Here is a 12,807-nt window from a genome sequence, read left to right as displayed (position 1 = left end):
TAACTACCAGGAGGTCCATTCAAACTAGTCAAAGGTTCTAGGCAAGGAAGCAATCAGAAGTATATGCGCAGAAAGGTGGCCAGACAGCCAGAATAAAGACCCACTCAAGGAAAGAAGCAAAGGTTACGTAAATTCCTAGGCTCCACTGGGTCAGACTAGGCTGCAAGCTCCCAAAGCCAGCCAAAATACCAGAGAAGTAGAAGAGGAACTAGGTTGTTAAGTACCCACTATGGTTCTGTTTTCATTCCTTTTTTGAGTGGCAAGCAAGTTTGGTTCCAGTTTACTTCCAAGAACTCATTGCTCTGCTTGGATAAACCTGGCTTTGTGTTGAAGTTTGTCTGACGCCCACCGACATCACAAAAGCACAGCACGCAGAGCTTTGCTGGAGCCTCAGCAAATTGGTGCACTCAAACAGAAGACCTGGTCGTTGTCTGCAATGCAGGCTAAATCTGGGAATTTCAGGAGTGGCCAAGAGCCCCAGTTTGGGAATTACTACAGCTGATTTCCAGGATATATGCAGAGGTCTTCTCTATGAGGAGTTTAATCCACGTCCACCAGCAAGAATTAGACCAAAAAAGCGTGCATCATAACAAGTGGATAATATAGGGCATGTTACAATCTTTTGTAATCACCTTCTCCCATCTCACGCAGCAATGTCAGGAAAACTCCTTGCGTGCATGGTTTGCATCCTTAAGAAGAGTGAATGAATGAGCTAAATTGACAAGCGGAGAGGTGGTATAGCCACAACAAGAGAAAAAGTCCTTTTGCTAGAATGTGTTGCTCCTCCTCTAAGGGTACCATCCTGAATAGCAAAAAAGCCAAAATACTCAAATTGACTTTGAGTTACATCAGCTGTAAGGAGAAATAAACTTAGAAAGGGAAGCAGAAAGGAGAGAACCGACCTTAAAGGCTTGTCTACATGGGACATGAAAATAGATGTTATTCTGTAACAATTGTTTCCCAGTAACTTCCCCATGTGTGAGCATTCTCGATACAAAATGAGGAAGCACAAGTAGAGAGCTGTCCTAGAATCATTGTACTGCTTAAAACTCTGACACCACCTTATTCAAGAGTAATTTCCCTGTGTAGACAAGCCCAAGATTAATCACAGCGTTGCTAGAGCATTAGGCAGATGAAAAGGCTTAATGTTCTTTGAGTGCCCCTCCTTCAGAAATTGTCTTGAAAAAAGGGCTGGGTTTGTTTACTGGATATAAAATGTTGCTAAACCAGATGGAATTATGTCACACTTTAGCATGAAAATGTATTCAGATTTTGACATCATTCTTACTGATACCTGTGAATATTATATTCAAACTACAGAAGTTTACAATATACATTGCCTTCAAGCAGGTCTCAATGGAAGCACCTACCCAAAACAGACCTGCAGGAATTAATTACTTCATGTAATTAATAAAAAAGTTTAGAACAGTACACTCCAAAGCATATACTTCATACATGTAGGAATAAAAAAAAAAATACTAGTACTGCTATCAAACAGTTCAGAGTACAAAACAAATTTTCTTTCTGTAGTAGGGACTGGTTATTTGTGGTAGACACAATGGTTCTACAATATTCAAGTGAAGTAGACCTTAAGTTTAGGGGAGAAAAGAAAATTGAACACTTCAGAGTGGCCTGTGTGCACATAATCAAACTATCATTTAAGCACTGTGTGGATTTGGCATAGCTTCAAACTACCAGGCATCGTACACAACAATGGAAAGTCAGATCTTTTCATTTTTCTTCAAATAGGTGCACATCAACTAATCCACCAAATGTAAGACTCCAACTACTTGCAAGTTTGAAAAGGTATGTGTAATGCTGATATGAAACCCTGACACATGAAACATGCAAGATTAAAAGATTAGCTATTGATACAGCTTGTTTCCATTCTCCTGAAAAGGGAACAATTTTGTTAAACTTTGGCCAGTGCTCAGTGTTGAAATCCATAGACTTTGTAAACAGTCCCTTTTCTCCATCTTTTGACCTATCTTTGTCAACCAACGAAGTTCTTAGTGCTCAGGAGAGCATTTTGTCCATGTACAAGCATTCATTGCAAGGGGGGAAGGAATGTAAGAACTCTGAAATCTATCTCCTCCTCTCTTTCTCTTCCCCATCTCTCTGATCTTTTGGAAGTTAGAGGGAAAAGTAAGACTTCCCAACCTTTCCTCTGCAGTGTTTAGCCTTCTTTGAAGCTTAGGACATAGGGGGCAAAATTACTCTTTGCACATAAGGAGTAATTACAGAGTAATCAACTGTATTTAGAAGCATGCATAGTTTTTCCCACTAGAGTTAGAACTGAGGCAACAAAATACAGCCTGTCACATGTTGGGATTTGGTTCAGGTTTTTTTGGTTTGTGGTGGGTTTTGGTTTGGTTTTGTGGGGTGTGTGTGATAAAAACAGAAAATAAAACCACCACACAACCCACACATGAGATACTCTCAATATTTTTGATGTTCATTACCACCATGAACGCAGACTACTGCACCACTAGAGATCAAAAGATGAACTTGTTCCCGATGATAATAATCCTAGAGACAATACACATATAGAACAGATTATTTTTTTCAATGAAACAAAATATTATCTACCAAAGGAAAGAGGGAAGAAGAGACTCTCAAAGAACTAAGGAAAACATCCAACAGGAATGAGATTTGCTTTTAAAAACATGCAGAACTTGTTGTGAGGGCTTCCAGTAACAAGTTTGATTATTTTCTAAGGAGAGAAATGAGTAACGGAAATAGTAAATACTCGCTACTGCAGTTGTTGCCTAAAGAAAGATCAAAACAATACTGGATGAATGGAACCAAAGTATAATACTTTGAAATAAGGAAAAAAAAAAAGTCATCTATTAGCTGAATTTATTTGCCAAACATTCTACTTACTAACAATCTAAGGGATGAAATAAAAGAACCTTTTTAACATGCTTGTACTACGTACTGCAAGAGCAAAGTTGAAAAACAGCCTCTTTGGAGGGCAGATGTTCTTCAATCACAAGGGAGAAGGAAGATACTGTTGGTCTTCTGGAGGTTTTTTATTTGCTTGGGTTTTAGTTTAGTTTATTTCTTTTAAGTGACAACAGTTTACACAAGCTGGGTTAATTCTCAGGTAAGTGGATGTGCCAAAGCTAGAATACTAGTCAGTAATATTGCATCTGCACCTGCTTTTATTCTCTGTGCAAACTCAGAGCAACAGTCTTCAAGCTCTTCATTTCCTGAAAGGGATCCTAACAGCAGTAAATATGTACACAAGTAGCACCGTTGCAGCCTAATCTCCCCAAAGTATTTGAAAAGTACCATGGTACCCAACAAAGTGAATTGCATGTAGTTTTGCAGAGCTGTCAGGTACCATGTTGATGCCAAGGGAAACCAAACACGTAGGTGCAAAAGCAGCTGTCCAAGCTGTACTCGAAGGCAAGAGAACTGATGTTAACTTCCCGGCTTTGGCAGACAGAGGAACCTGCAGCACCATCTCAAGTGAGAAATAAATACACGGGGAAAATTCTTGCTTTTAATAAAAAGACATGATCCCAACATAGGTGAGAATGCTAAAAGCTAAAATTGTGAATGGCACTGGAAGGAGTCAAAATAAATCCCACCATCTGCTACAGGCACATTTGGGAAAAAACCTCTATATGTCCACTGCATATAATTCAAAAATAGAGGACACATATTTCAGACTGAACCACATATTTGAACTGTCATTAAATGCACCATTTTTATATAGGCATGCTGTTGGGATACAGAATGGATCCCACAGAGGATTAAGAATGACTTTGTCACTTCAGAGGTCAGTGCTTTTTAGTATCAAATACACAGTTAAGTAAGTAAGTACGAGGGAACACATACTGCAGGTGGGACAAGCCTATTATAAAGAAATAGCTCAGGCACAAACTAGCACCTTCCCCTCTCCACATCTGAATCTAAAGGATTCTGAAGCAGCCAAAAAAATTTATGAGCTTTGCAGGGCTCTTCAGATACATGTCTTACGACAGGGAATTAATGAGTTCTTTTCTTAGAAAATCAAGGGTTCTTAGTATCTTCTCTGTAACTCAGGCCCATCAGGATGGATCTTTCCATTATTGTGAACAGTCTTTTAATTTTAAACAGTTCTCCATTCCTGAAAGCTCCAAAGCAAGTTCTATACAAGAAAGAGTTGTGCATTTTACTAGAACCCAACTGTTTATTATTTATTACTCCCAACTTCTCTAAATTCTTGATATGGTTAAACCAAGATAAAAGGGGTCAACTGTAATTACTTAAGTTCTCCCTCTCACATTGAGAAACCTATTAGACGTTAGACTAAGGACAGCACTGTAATTACGATAGCTCTACTGGAGTTAAAGCAGCTTTGCTATTGCACACAAGCTGATGATCTGGAACACAATTCTAATTGAATTTAAAAAAAAAAAAAACAACAAAAACACAAAACAAAAAAATCCATCCCCATTTGGCCTGTCACAGCACCAACCATATAATTTGTAATGGAAGACTTAGAAGACAGAAAAAGAGAAGACATTTAGCAACATAAAACATACTCCAAAACAGAGAAACCTTTAAGATTTGAAATCTGATGCTTGGAAATAAGAATGAAAGCTTTAATACACTCCCTACTCGCTGATTCATGCTATTGCAGCTACTCTTTACACCTACAAGGTCATCTGCTCAATAACAACTGTAAAGTGACAACAGCAAGTACTTTAGAAGTGTCTGTCCTTCCAACATCCACACATGGATACAAAAGCCACCCCCAATCTAATCAGCACGTGAGCACCCCAGGGTTCCAAGTCCAGTGCAAAGGATCTGCGGTGACATGACCCAAGCGCCCAGTCACATTATCTACACTGAACAGCCACTGAAGTTATTTGTAGCATGACATTCAGAATGAGTACTTGCCACTAGTTATCCTCCTCTTTTTTTTCTTTTTTTAAATATCAGATCCCCTTCTCCCATCCTTGTTCTCTGACATCCCAACCCCAGCTACTGAAAACGAGACGCAGTAATCTTACTGTTTGTTTGTGTAGTTTAGCCCACTCGAGGGCTCCCATGTACAGACCATCCAACTGTGCAATAATATAGCCAGCATGCCTCCAAAAGGGGTCATCCTTATTATTTCTGATTTGTTGTCTTGTCCATTGATCTTGTTTCCTGCAGAGGAACAAACAGGTTGGGGTTTTCTTGGTTTTGTTTTAGAGTATAATTGATAATGCAGGGAAGGGACAAATCTGAGCCAGATGATCTAACCTTCCTAGTGTTTTGAGGCAAATCATGCTTTGGAAGTTCTGCAGACGTAAATGTAACATCCTCTGGCTGTACACATTCAGATCCATGCAACATACCCTACCCTGGCAGTGAGCCTCTACCAGACTTCAGTATCAAAGAAAGAATTGGACTTCACCTCTGTGGGGGACTCTGCTACATTAGATCTAGTATCCCCTTATGGTCAGTAAAGAGAAACAAGAATTTGATAGGTCAGATGAATCATTCCCTTTTAAATGCCTATTTAAGTCATTTAAAGAACCTATTCCTCTCCCCTACATACAAATGCAATGAAGGCATGCTGCTGATGGTGCTCAACCACTGCCAAAGAACCATTGCTATCCACTTCTGAGGAAAAGGTCGGAGGCCAAACATACCCATCCCACGTGCCAAATCCACTCAAGAGCTTACTAGCCAAATAACCCAGGTTTAGAGCATGAGGCAACACAAGCTGAACAGACCCTAGGGCAAGAGCAGCCAACATTATAAGGATCTCCCAGAGTTCCCTCCCTTTGCTGTGCTCAAAGTGCCACAGAAGAACCACTGTTGTCAGAGTAAGTCTGGACCAGATTCCAGCCTCGTCCATCCTCCTGTATCTATCCATCCAGCGCTATGTACAGCAGCAAAAATGGAGAGAATGAACCCGGCAAGGAAGCAAACTCCTCCAGCAGCCTATGGGTGACAAAACCAGCCATATTTAGCTTTCTGGAAGTAACAAGATGCAAGAATTATGTCAGAGAAAACAGGGATATGGTCAGAGCATTCAGGACAATGCAGCAGCCCATACTGCAAGACTGCTATTATGTAAAGCAGCAATGCAGGAGTCTAGGATATAAAAAAAAAAAAAAAATTATACAAGGCCACCTAGTATTTCCTCCATCCTCCAACGATGCATATTGGGGGATACAGCTGCTATGCTGAGTCATTCTGGGAAACAAAACACCCCATGCACATTGATATGGTAGCTAGCACATTTTTTCTCACAAGGACAGCTGAAGAATGATAGTAAGGTTTTTCCTCTGTTCTTTTTGGATAGGCTAAAACAAATCAACTTACACATGTGCACCAGTAACAGGATTAGTCAGATATATAACCCCTTGTGCAAAGCACAAGACAAGAGAAAGATGGAAAAAACAGTTCCCAGAAATTACCAAAGTTTCACAGAAGTATTTGTAATGGAAGAAAACGTAAGTGTAAGGAGATTTAAAGAAGCTGTAATCACAGTTGAGTTTCCCAGTACCAGGCCTGGTTGTTCTCCCACTTGTAGTTTCCCCACCAGTGTAGCTGCATTATTTGAGCAGAATTACTTTTGATTTATACAGCTGAAGAAAAAAGGGAATCAGGACTTTTGTGATTAGAACAGAATTTACCTCAGTGGTAGAATAAACAAAATGCTAACCTAACAGAGGAAGGGAAGGATACACAGTGCTAAAAAGATTAAGGTGCCAAGAGACCACACTATTCAGTGTAACATTCAAAATATCAGCTTTTTAGGAAAGGATTTTGACTAGAATGACATTCAGAATTCATTGGCATTATCCACAGCCCTTCGTATCAATGGTTTTAAACATTTCTTTGAAAGAATCAGAATTAGGAAAGGGCATAAGCCCTTCATATACGTTTAGAATTTTTTTTTTTACTAACAGCAGTTATATATATATATGTGTGTGTGTATGTGTATATATATATATACACACACACATGCAAAAGAAACAGCATTCAGAGGGAAAGGAAGCATATATTTTCTTTAGCCTGTAAGGAAAAGAATAAAAAAACCCTTGAAGATTCTGTCACACTTCAACCCCAAGTCTTGAATAATTTATTTTCTAGTAACTAAATACATACGCCATAAAATTCTGAACTCCACTTCGAACGGTGGGATTCTTAATTAACTGCGGATACATATTTGCAGCATGGTCATACATGTGCCTGAAAGAACAAGAGTAGCAGAAGTTATTCCTTTGCTTTTTCCCTTCCTTTTGTTTACCAACCCATTGGTCAACAAGCGTTGATAGACAAGCACTACAGTCCACAAAATAAGCTCTTCATAAACAAAGAAATTACTTCATAACTTTAATGCATGACAAACAGCAAAGGTTAACACAATTGGATTGTTGAAATTTAACTTAAAATCAATGACCTTGTTAAATTAATGTACAGTTTGAGCAGGTATTAAGTCACAACAAAAATAGTTTACTGGAGGGCTATTCTACTTGGAACCAATAAAACAGAGGTGAGGAGAATATAATTTGCTAATTCAGTTCTAAGAGAGAATTTCAGCCTGAAATCTAGCAGGTTTTACTTACCATTAACCATGTTACTTCCTTATCAATTAAGCTAATTCTTTCTGTTTTAAAACATGTATATGTTGATCCTATGTGTTCCTACAGAAATTCCCACTCATGCCAGCCCTAAACAGATTCAGCTTTACAGGGACCAAAATTACTGTGATTTTCTTTGCTGAATTCAGTTAACTGTTTCGTCCCCATTAACTAATAGAAACAAAAATTGTAGGAGTCCTTTTGGTTGGTTGATTGGCTGTTTTTTGTTTGGTTTGTTAAAGTGAAGCACTTGACATTTCAAGATTAAATCAACTGCCAAAAATTGCTCAGGAGCCCAAAAACGTCACCCTTTCATTTTAGGTCAAATGTAATAGTCTGATTCAAATCAAAAAAGAACTTTTGGATTTCCTTATTCTGTTAATTTTTTTTTTCCTATCATTTCATGATTCGGGTCAAATTTAACAAATTTTTTTTTTTCAGTAACTGAATAAAAAAAAAAAAAAAAGAGGAGGGGAAAGGAGTATTTAGTTCTAGGTGGAAATCAGCAGAAAATTATTTCACTGAGGTCTGGAGTTAGTAGAACTCCATCAGTCATCAGTAAAATTAGCTCCTACCAAGTGCTGAGAAAAAGAAAACAGAACTGAGAAACAGATACCAGCCTCAAGGAAAGTACGTGCCAGTAGGACAATTCCCTGTACTAAAACTCGTGAGGATAACTTCCTTAGAGAGGGATGCAGACAGGAGCTCTTCCCAGTTTCCCTCGGGACATAATTTGAGAATACAGCCAGAGAGGACGGAATGGTTTGCTGATAATTAGAGAATCATTCATTGACCTTCTCCCTCTTTTTCTGTCCCCTGCCCCATTCCCAGCTGTTTAAGCACTTGATTGCATGACCCTGCCTATTTATCTCAGCTCTGGTACCTTTCTGACTACTGAATCTAATAGTTGGCTTACATTCAGGCAAAACACTAAGACAGGAAAAAAAAAAAGGAATATATTTTTCTGGCAGTTTGTACTTTGAATTAGGTTGTTACGTAGACAGATAAGCAACATAGGTGGTGCAAGAGGGAAGCTCTCTACTGTGTTAGTAACTGAACTGATGCATGAAAGGGCCCAATCACTGCCAGAGCAGACACAAGTTGGAGGTTTGGATCTGCGGAGGGATGCACTGGGGCAAGAGGGGAACATTCAGCAGCTTCGCATTACACCTTTCACAGAACTGCAGCTATAGTATCAATTTTAGTTCTAGAATTTCCTGTCTCCCACTTAACACAAGACTACATGCCATAATCACAAACTACTTCTTGAAGAGGACAAGAAAGTTGAAGAGAGACAGATCAATAACCTCCAGCCCTGCAGTCACAGAGAACTGGCAAATAAAAATCTGAAGCAATTTTAGGAAGGGAATTATAGTGTAACATACTCCATACTACAAGTCAGAACTTCCGTGGCACTAGAGAGGAAGAGCAAATAGCACAAGACAATCCATCTGGCAGATGGTCTTCTAGGGATGAGAACCAGATGAGGAGAATAAAAACAGCCAGGATACTACTTTAATCACTGCCTAGGCCAGGACAAGCTTCCAGGTTCAACCACCAACTCTTCTCTCTTCATTTTGCACTCAAAGGTTATGCAACACAAGGCAGATTCTACACTAGTAGTATCTTTAAGCTGTGATGACTGATGTAGCTACTGGGTTAGTTCAGCATCAGGGGACTGAAAACAGCTTCTTTAATAGCCTTCCTTCTTGCATATGCTAACAGAGGACATACAATTCCTGGAATTGATTTTTGTCTTTTTTAAATGCCCAAGGTTGAGAATTTTCCCCCTAGTTGCCCTGTTTAATTTTTTTTTTTTGCTTTAACAAAGCTTCTACATGCGTGGCTTGCATGTTTTGTAAGGGTATTACCCTCTGAAGTAAATTGGATCATTATAGTAAGGTAAGGCTTTGCAACTGTATCTAAGGCCAAACGCAAGGCAATTATAAAGCTGAGACATAATTCAAAGTCTAAAAACAGCAAAGCAGAGCCTCGCTTCTTCAAATTAGAGAGGAAGATGACAGGACTCAGGTCAGCTAGGGTTATATCAGAAAAAAAGAGTACAATTAATGTTGCTTCAAATTTAAATACTGCTCTTAGGCACCTGGCATGCCCCAGATGGAACTCATTAGAAGTATATGCTTAACGTCACGGATTCGGATGTGCTCTGCCATTCCCCAAGTAAAGTGAGGCCTCATTAACACTTCTGTTTGTAATGGGGGAAGAGAATTCATACCCAAGAAAATCAGAGCAAACACCTTTGGCTGGCTGATAGGACTGGACCTTACAGAGAAGTGAGAGACTGGTGATAAAAACAAAGGTCTGATCTCCAGACACTAAAATTAGGTTTATTCCATCCCTAACTATGTGTTTTCAAAGTAGACAGTTACTATCTGAATCAGGTGCCAACACTAGAAAGATGAATCATGCTCTAGAAAAGGTCTTGTGTTTCTACCCTCACTGGTAAACAGGCCTGACTAATGTAGTTACTGCTTTTTCTACCACAGACCTATATAGCTAGAGCTGAAATTAATTACTCCCCAGTAATCTGAGATAAAACTGTCCTAGCATGGTTTAGGGTTTTTGTTTATTTGTTTTTAAATCTGGTTGTCTTACATTCTGCTTAGGTTCCTACTAAGGACAAAGCATACACTTTTAGGAGAGATATTTTGTCACTTTTGCTTACATCATGAGGCCTAGCTCTGTCTAGAAACCCTCCTTCATGCCTTAAGTGCAATACAAGAACTGAGTCAGCTGAGAATTCCTGGAGATCTCCACATTGTAGGCACTGTCAAGATGGAGCTCCTGCTCACCTTCTGCAGGAACCTGTACTTCAACTTGGGATCAGGCTTGCAACACATCCTTCCCAATAACGCACCACATCAGAGCTCTTCCTGGTGGAAGTTCAGGGTTTCTGCAAGGAGCCACCTTGGGTCATTTCTACTTCATGGAGTCATTGCTACAAACAGACGTAAGACAGTTGGGAGACCTTGGAGCTGTTGAGGGTACAGGTAGCAATGTGCTAGAGGGCTCTTCAATTACCAGGCCATACCCAATGTATTCACACTGGGAGGCTGTGCCTGAGCCACCCGAGGTGGTGCTTGTACAGGCAAGTGACACAAGCATCTTCAGTAGCTAAGTGGCTGTTGATGTAAATAAAGCCTTCATCACAACCAAACACATCGTTACACTCTTCCTTGTTGTTACCACGTTTTTAAAAAGGAGGGTTGAAGTGTGTGCCGCTTCTGTGGGCGCTGCAAAAGCAGAACGAGAGCGTTTAGAGACCCGTTCTCATAAAAGATGTCACAATGGTGCTAGAGAGCTTCCCTGAAGACAGGCTGAATGGGCCAGGTGGTCTGACGGGAATAGAGTTACAGATTGGGAAATACTGTTTCCTGGTTTTACTTCAGAAGACTTGTGTAATTGCTCCAAAGAAAGAACATCTGCCTGCATGTTAATTAGGATTCTGTAAATCTCCAGACAAGATAAAGAAGGAGAAATGGAGCTCTGAGAGCAATCTCAACATCTGCAAACTTAGTAAGTTCTCACTACTCCTGTGGTTCAGGAAATTGCAAACACACTGTATAAGAGAATTCATTAGTTGCAGTTTGCTGAATGAAAAACCACCAAGGTCATACAGCTGAAATCTGAAGTAACAGGTTCTCCATCTTCTCAAGGGTCAGGAGAGTACATCACTAATTCACCTCTGCTCCTAAACTGCAGCATTTTCAATAGGTGTTCTTAGCTTCAAAGAGAAGCCCTCTTTATCTGAAATAGACCTGACAGAAAAAGCTTATGTTCATAACCCCCAGTGAGAAATATGCTACCACTGCAGGTACAGACGTACAATGGGGCAAAGACATAGCCAAACCCCAAATTCAGATGGGTATGTATAGTATTTGATAGTTGTTTTAATGATGGTAAACATTTTCAGGTTTTGCACTGTCAAAGGATTTCTCAGGGGATTTCCTCAAAATATTTCCTCAGAAAAAAAAGGCTTTGGCTACTTCTGGTTTCGCATCTTAACCCACTCTCACACTTAAACTCCTTTAAAACAGTTGAGTTTCCTACTTTGCTTGAAAGCCAAAGTCTCAAACCCTACTTTTCCACGTTGATACAATCCCTCAACTTCACTGCCACAGACTGCAACAGATCTCTGTTCATTACTACTTCTGCTATATCCACTTCTCCACAAAGGGCCACTCAGTACTGGAGCTAGTAGCCCTACCATAACAGCTAGGGCTAGGAACCAGCCTCAGAAAGCACCTGACCTAGAGAAGGAAAAAGCCTTGAGCGGAACAACTTGTGAGTACTTTCACTTATGTGAATCTTCACTGAACACCCATGGCAAAAACAAAGGGGAAAAACTCCCTCCTGCAAGCATAGACTTAAATATCAGGTAAAGTCCTGGCAGACACTGTTTCATGTTCAAACCAGGTTTAAAGGAATGAGCATATACTTAAGTTTGTTTAAAACACAACCAGGAAGATTTCTAGATCTACTGCAGAGGCAGAAGGGGAACAGGGTGTAGGTTGCTGCTGCTAGAAGATTACTTGCCATCTAACTGGGCTTAGTATGGACTGGGCTCTCTATGTAGTATGAAAAAGCTTAAGCATAACCACTTAGATATGAGTAAACCTAGGTAAAGCTTTAGTGAAAAGATCTGTTGAGCCATATCCAATTTTAACAATATCCTAAATGTTATAGTAGCATCCCCAGATCCATACGTATTTTACATAAACTGACTGAATAGCACATAACAGTAACCTTTCATGCCAAATAATCCAACAACATACATCCAGATCTCTCATGTACTTAATTTCCTTCCCTGCCTGCAGTACAGGCTGTACACTCAGAACTCTAGGATTCCTTTATTCTTTACCTCAGAAGTGTTTTGTTATTGACAAATATTACTTTATTGGGTTTTCTTTATACTCTCCAGAGACCTAGCTGCCTCTCCAGCAAAGTCTACTAGACAGTCACATTAACATATCATATGATCAGAGAACTATCCATAACCTCAACTGATCTTAAAATGTCTTCAATTAGATTAATATCATCTTGTCCAGCTGCCATATCTGCCAATTGCTGGACAGACCATCTTCCCCTGCTGGCCCGTTCAATGCAGCCTATGGGTACGTATTTTAGTGTTCTGGAAGCAGAGCTGGTGAAGGCAAATTCGCATCACTGCATTCACCACAAGCATCTCCCAACTATTCCCCAGCCATGC

General features: G+C 39.8%; 1 protein-coding gene across 3 annotated transcripts in view; it reads right to left on the bottom strand.

The window, feature by feature from the left end:
- PLBD1 (phospholipase B domain containing 1) overlaps nt 1-12,807 on the bottom strand; it is a 42,435-nt gene that overhangs the window by 19,108 nt on the left and 10,520 nt on the right. For 2 of the 3 annotated variants that reach the window (XM_074168602.1, XM_074168600.1), the window contains exons 3-4: nt 7,102-7,185; nt 5,007-5,145 (exon numbers count right to left, since the gene is read on the bottom strand). In XM_074168602.1, the coding sequence (XP_074024703.1) occupies nt 5,007-5,145; nt 7,102-7,185 (223 nt within the window). The remainder of the gene's footprint in view (nt 1-5,006; nt 5,146-7,101; nt 7,186-12,807) is intronic. The other variant, XM_074168601.1, reaches the window with a different exon arrangement.

Source organism: Numenius arquata, chromosome 2 (genome assembly GCF_964106895.1).
Source record: "Numenius arquata chromosome 2, bNumArq3.hap1.1, whole genome shotgun sequence".
In the NCBI taxonomy this organism is placed as follows: Eukaryota; Metazoa; Chordata; class Aves; order Charadriiformes; family Scolopacidae; genus Numenius; species Numenius arquata.
Note: the sequence above shows the minus strand (reverse complement) of the source record. Positions and strands in the feature narration are given on the sequence as shown.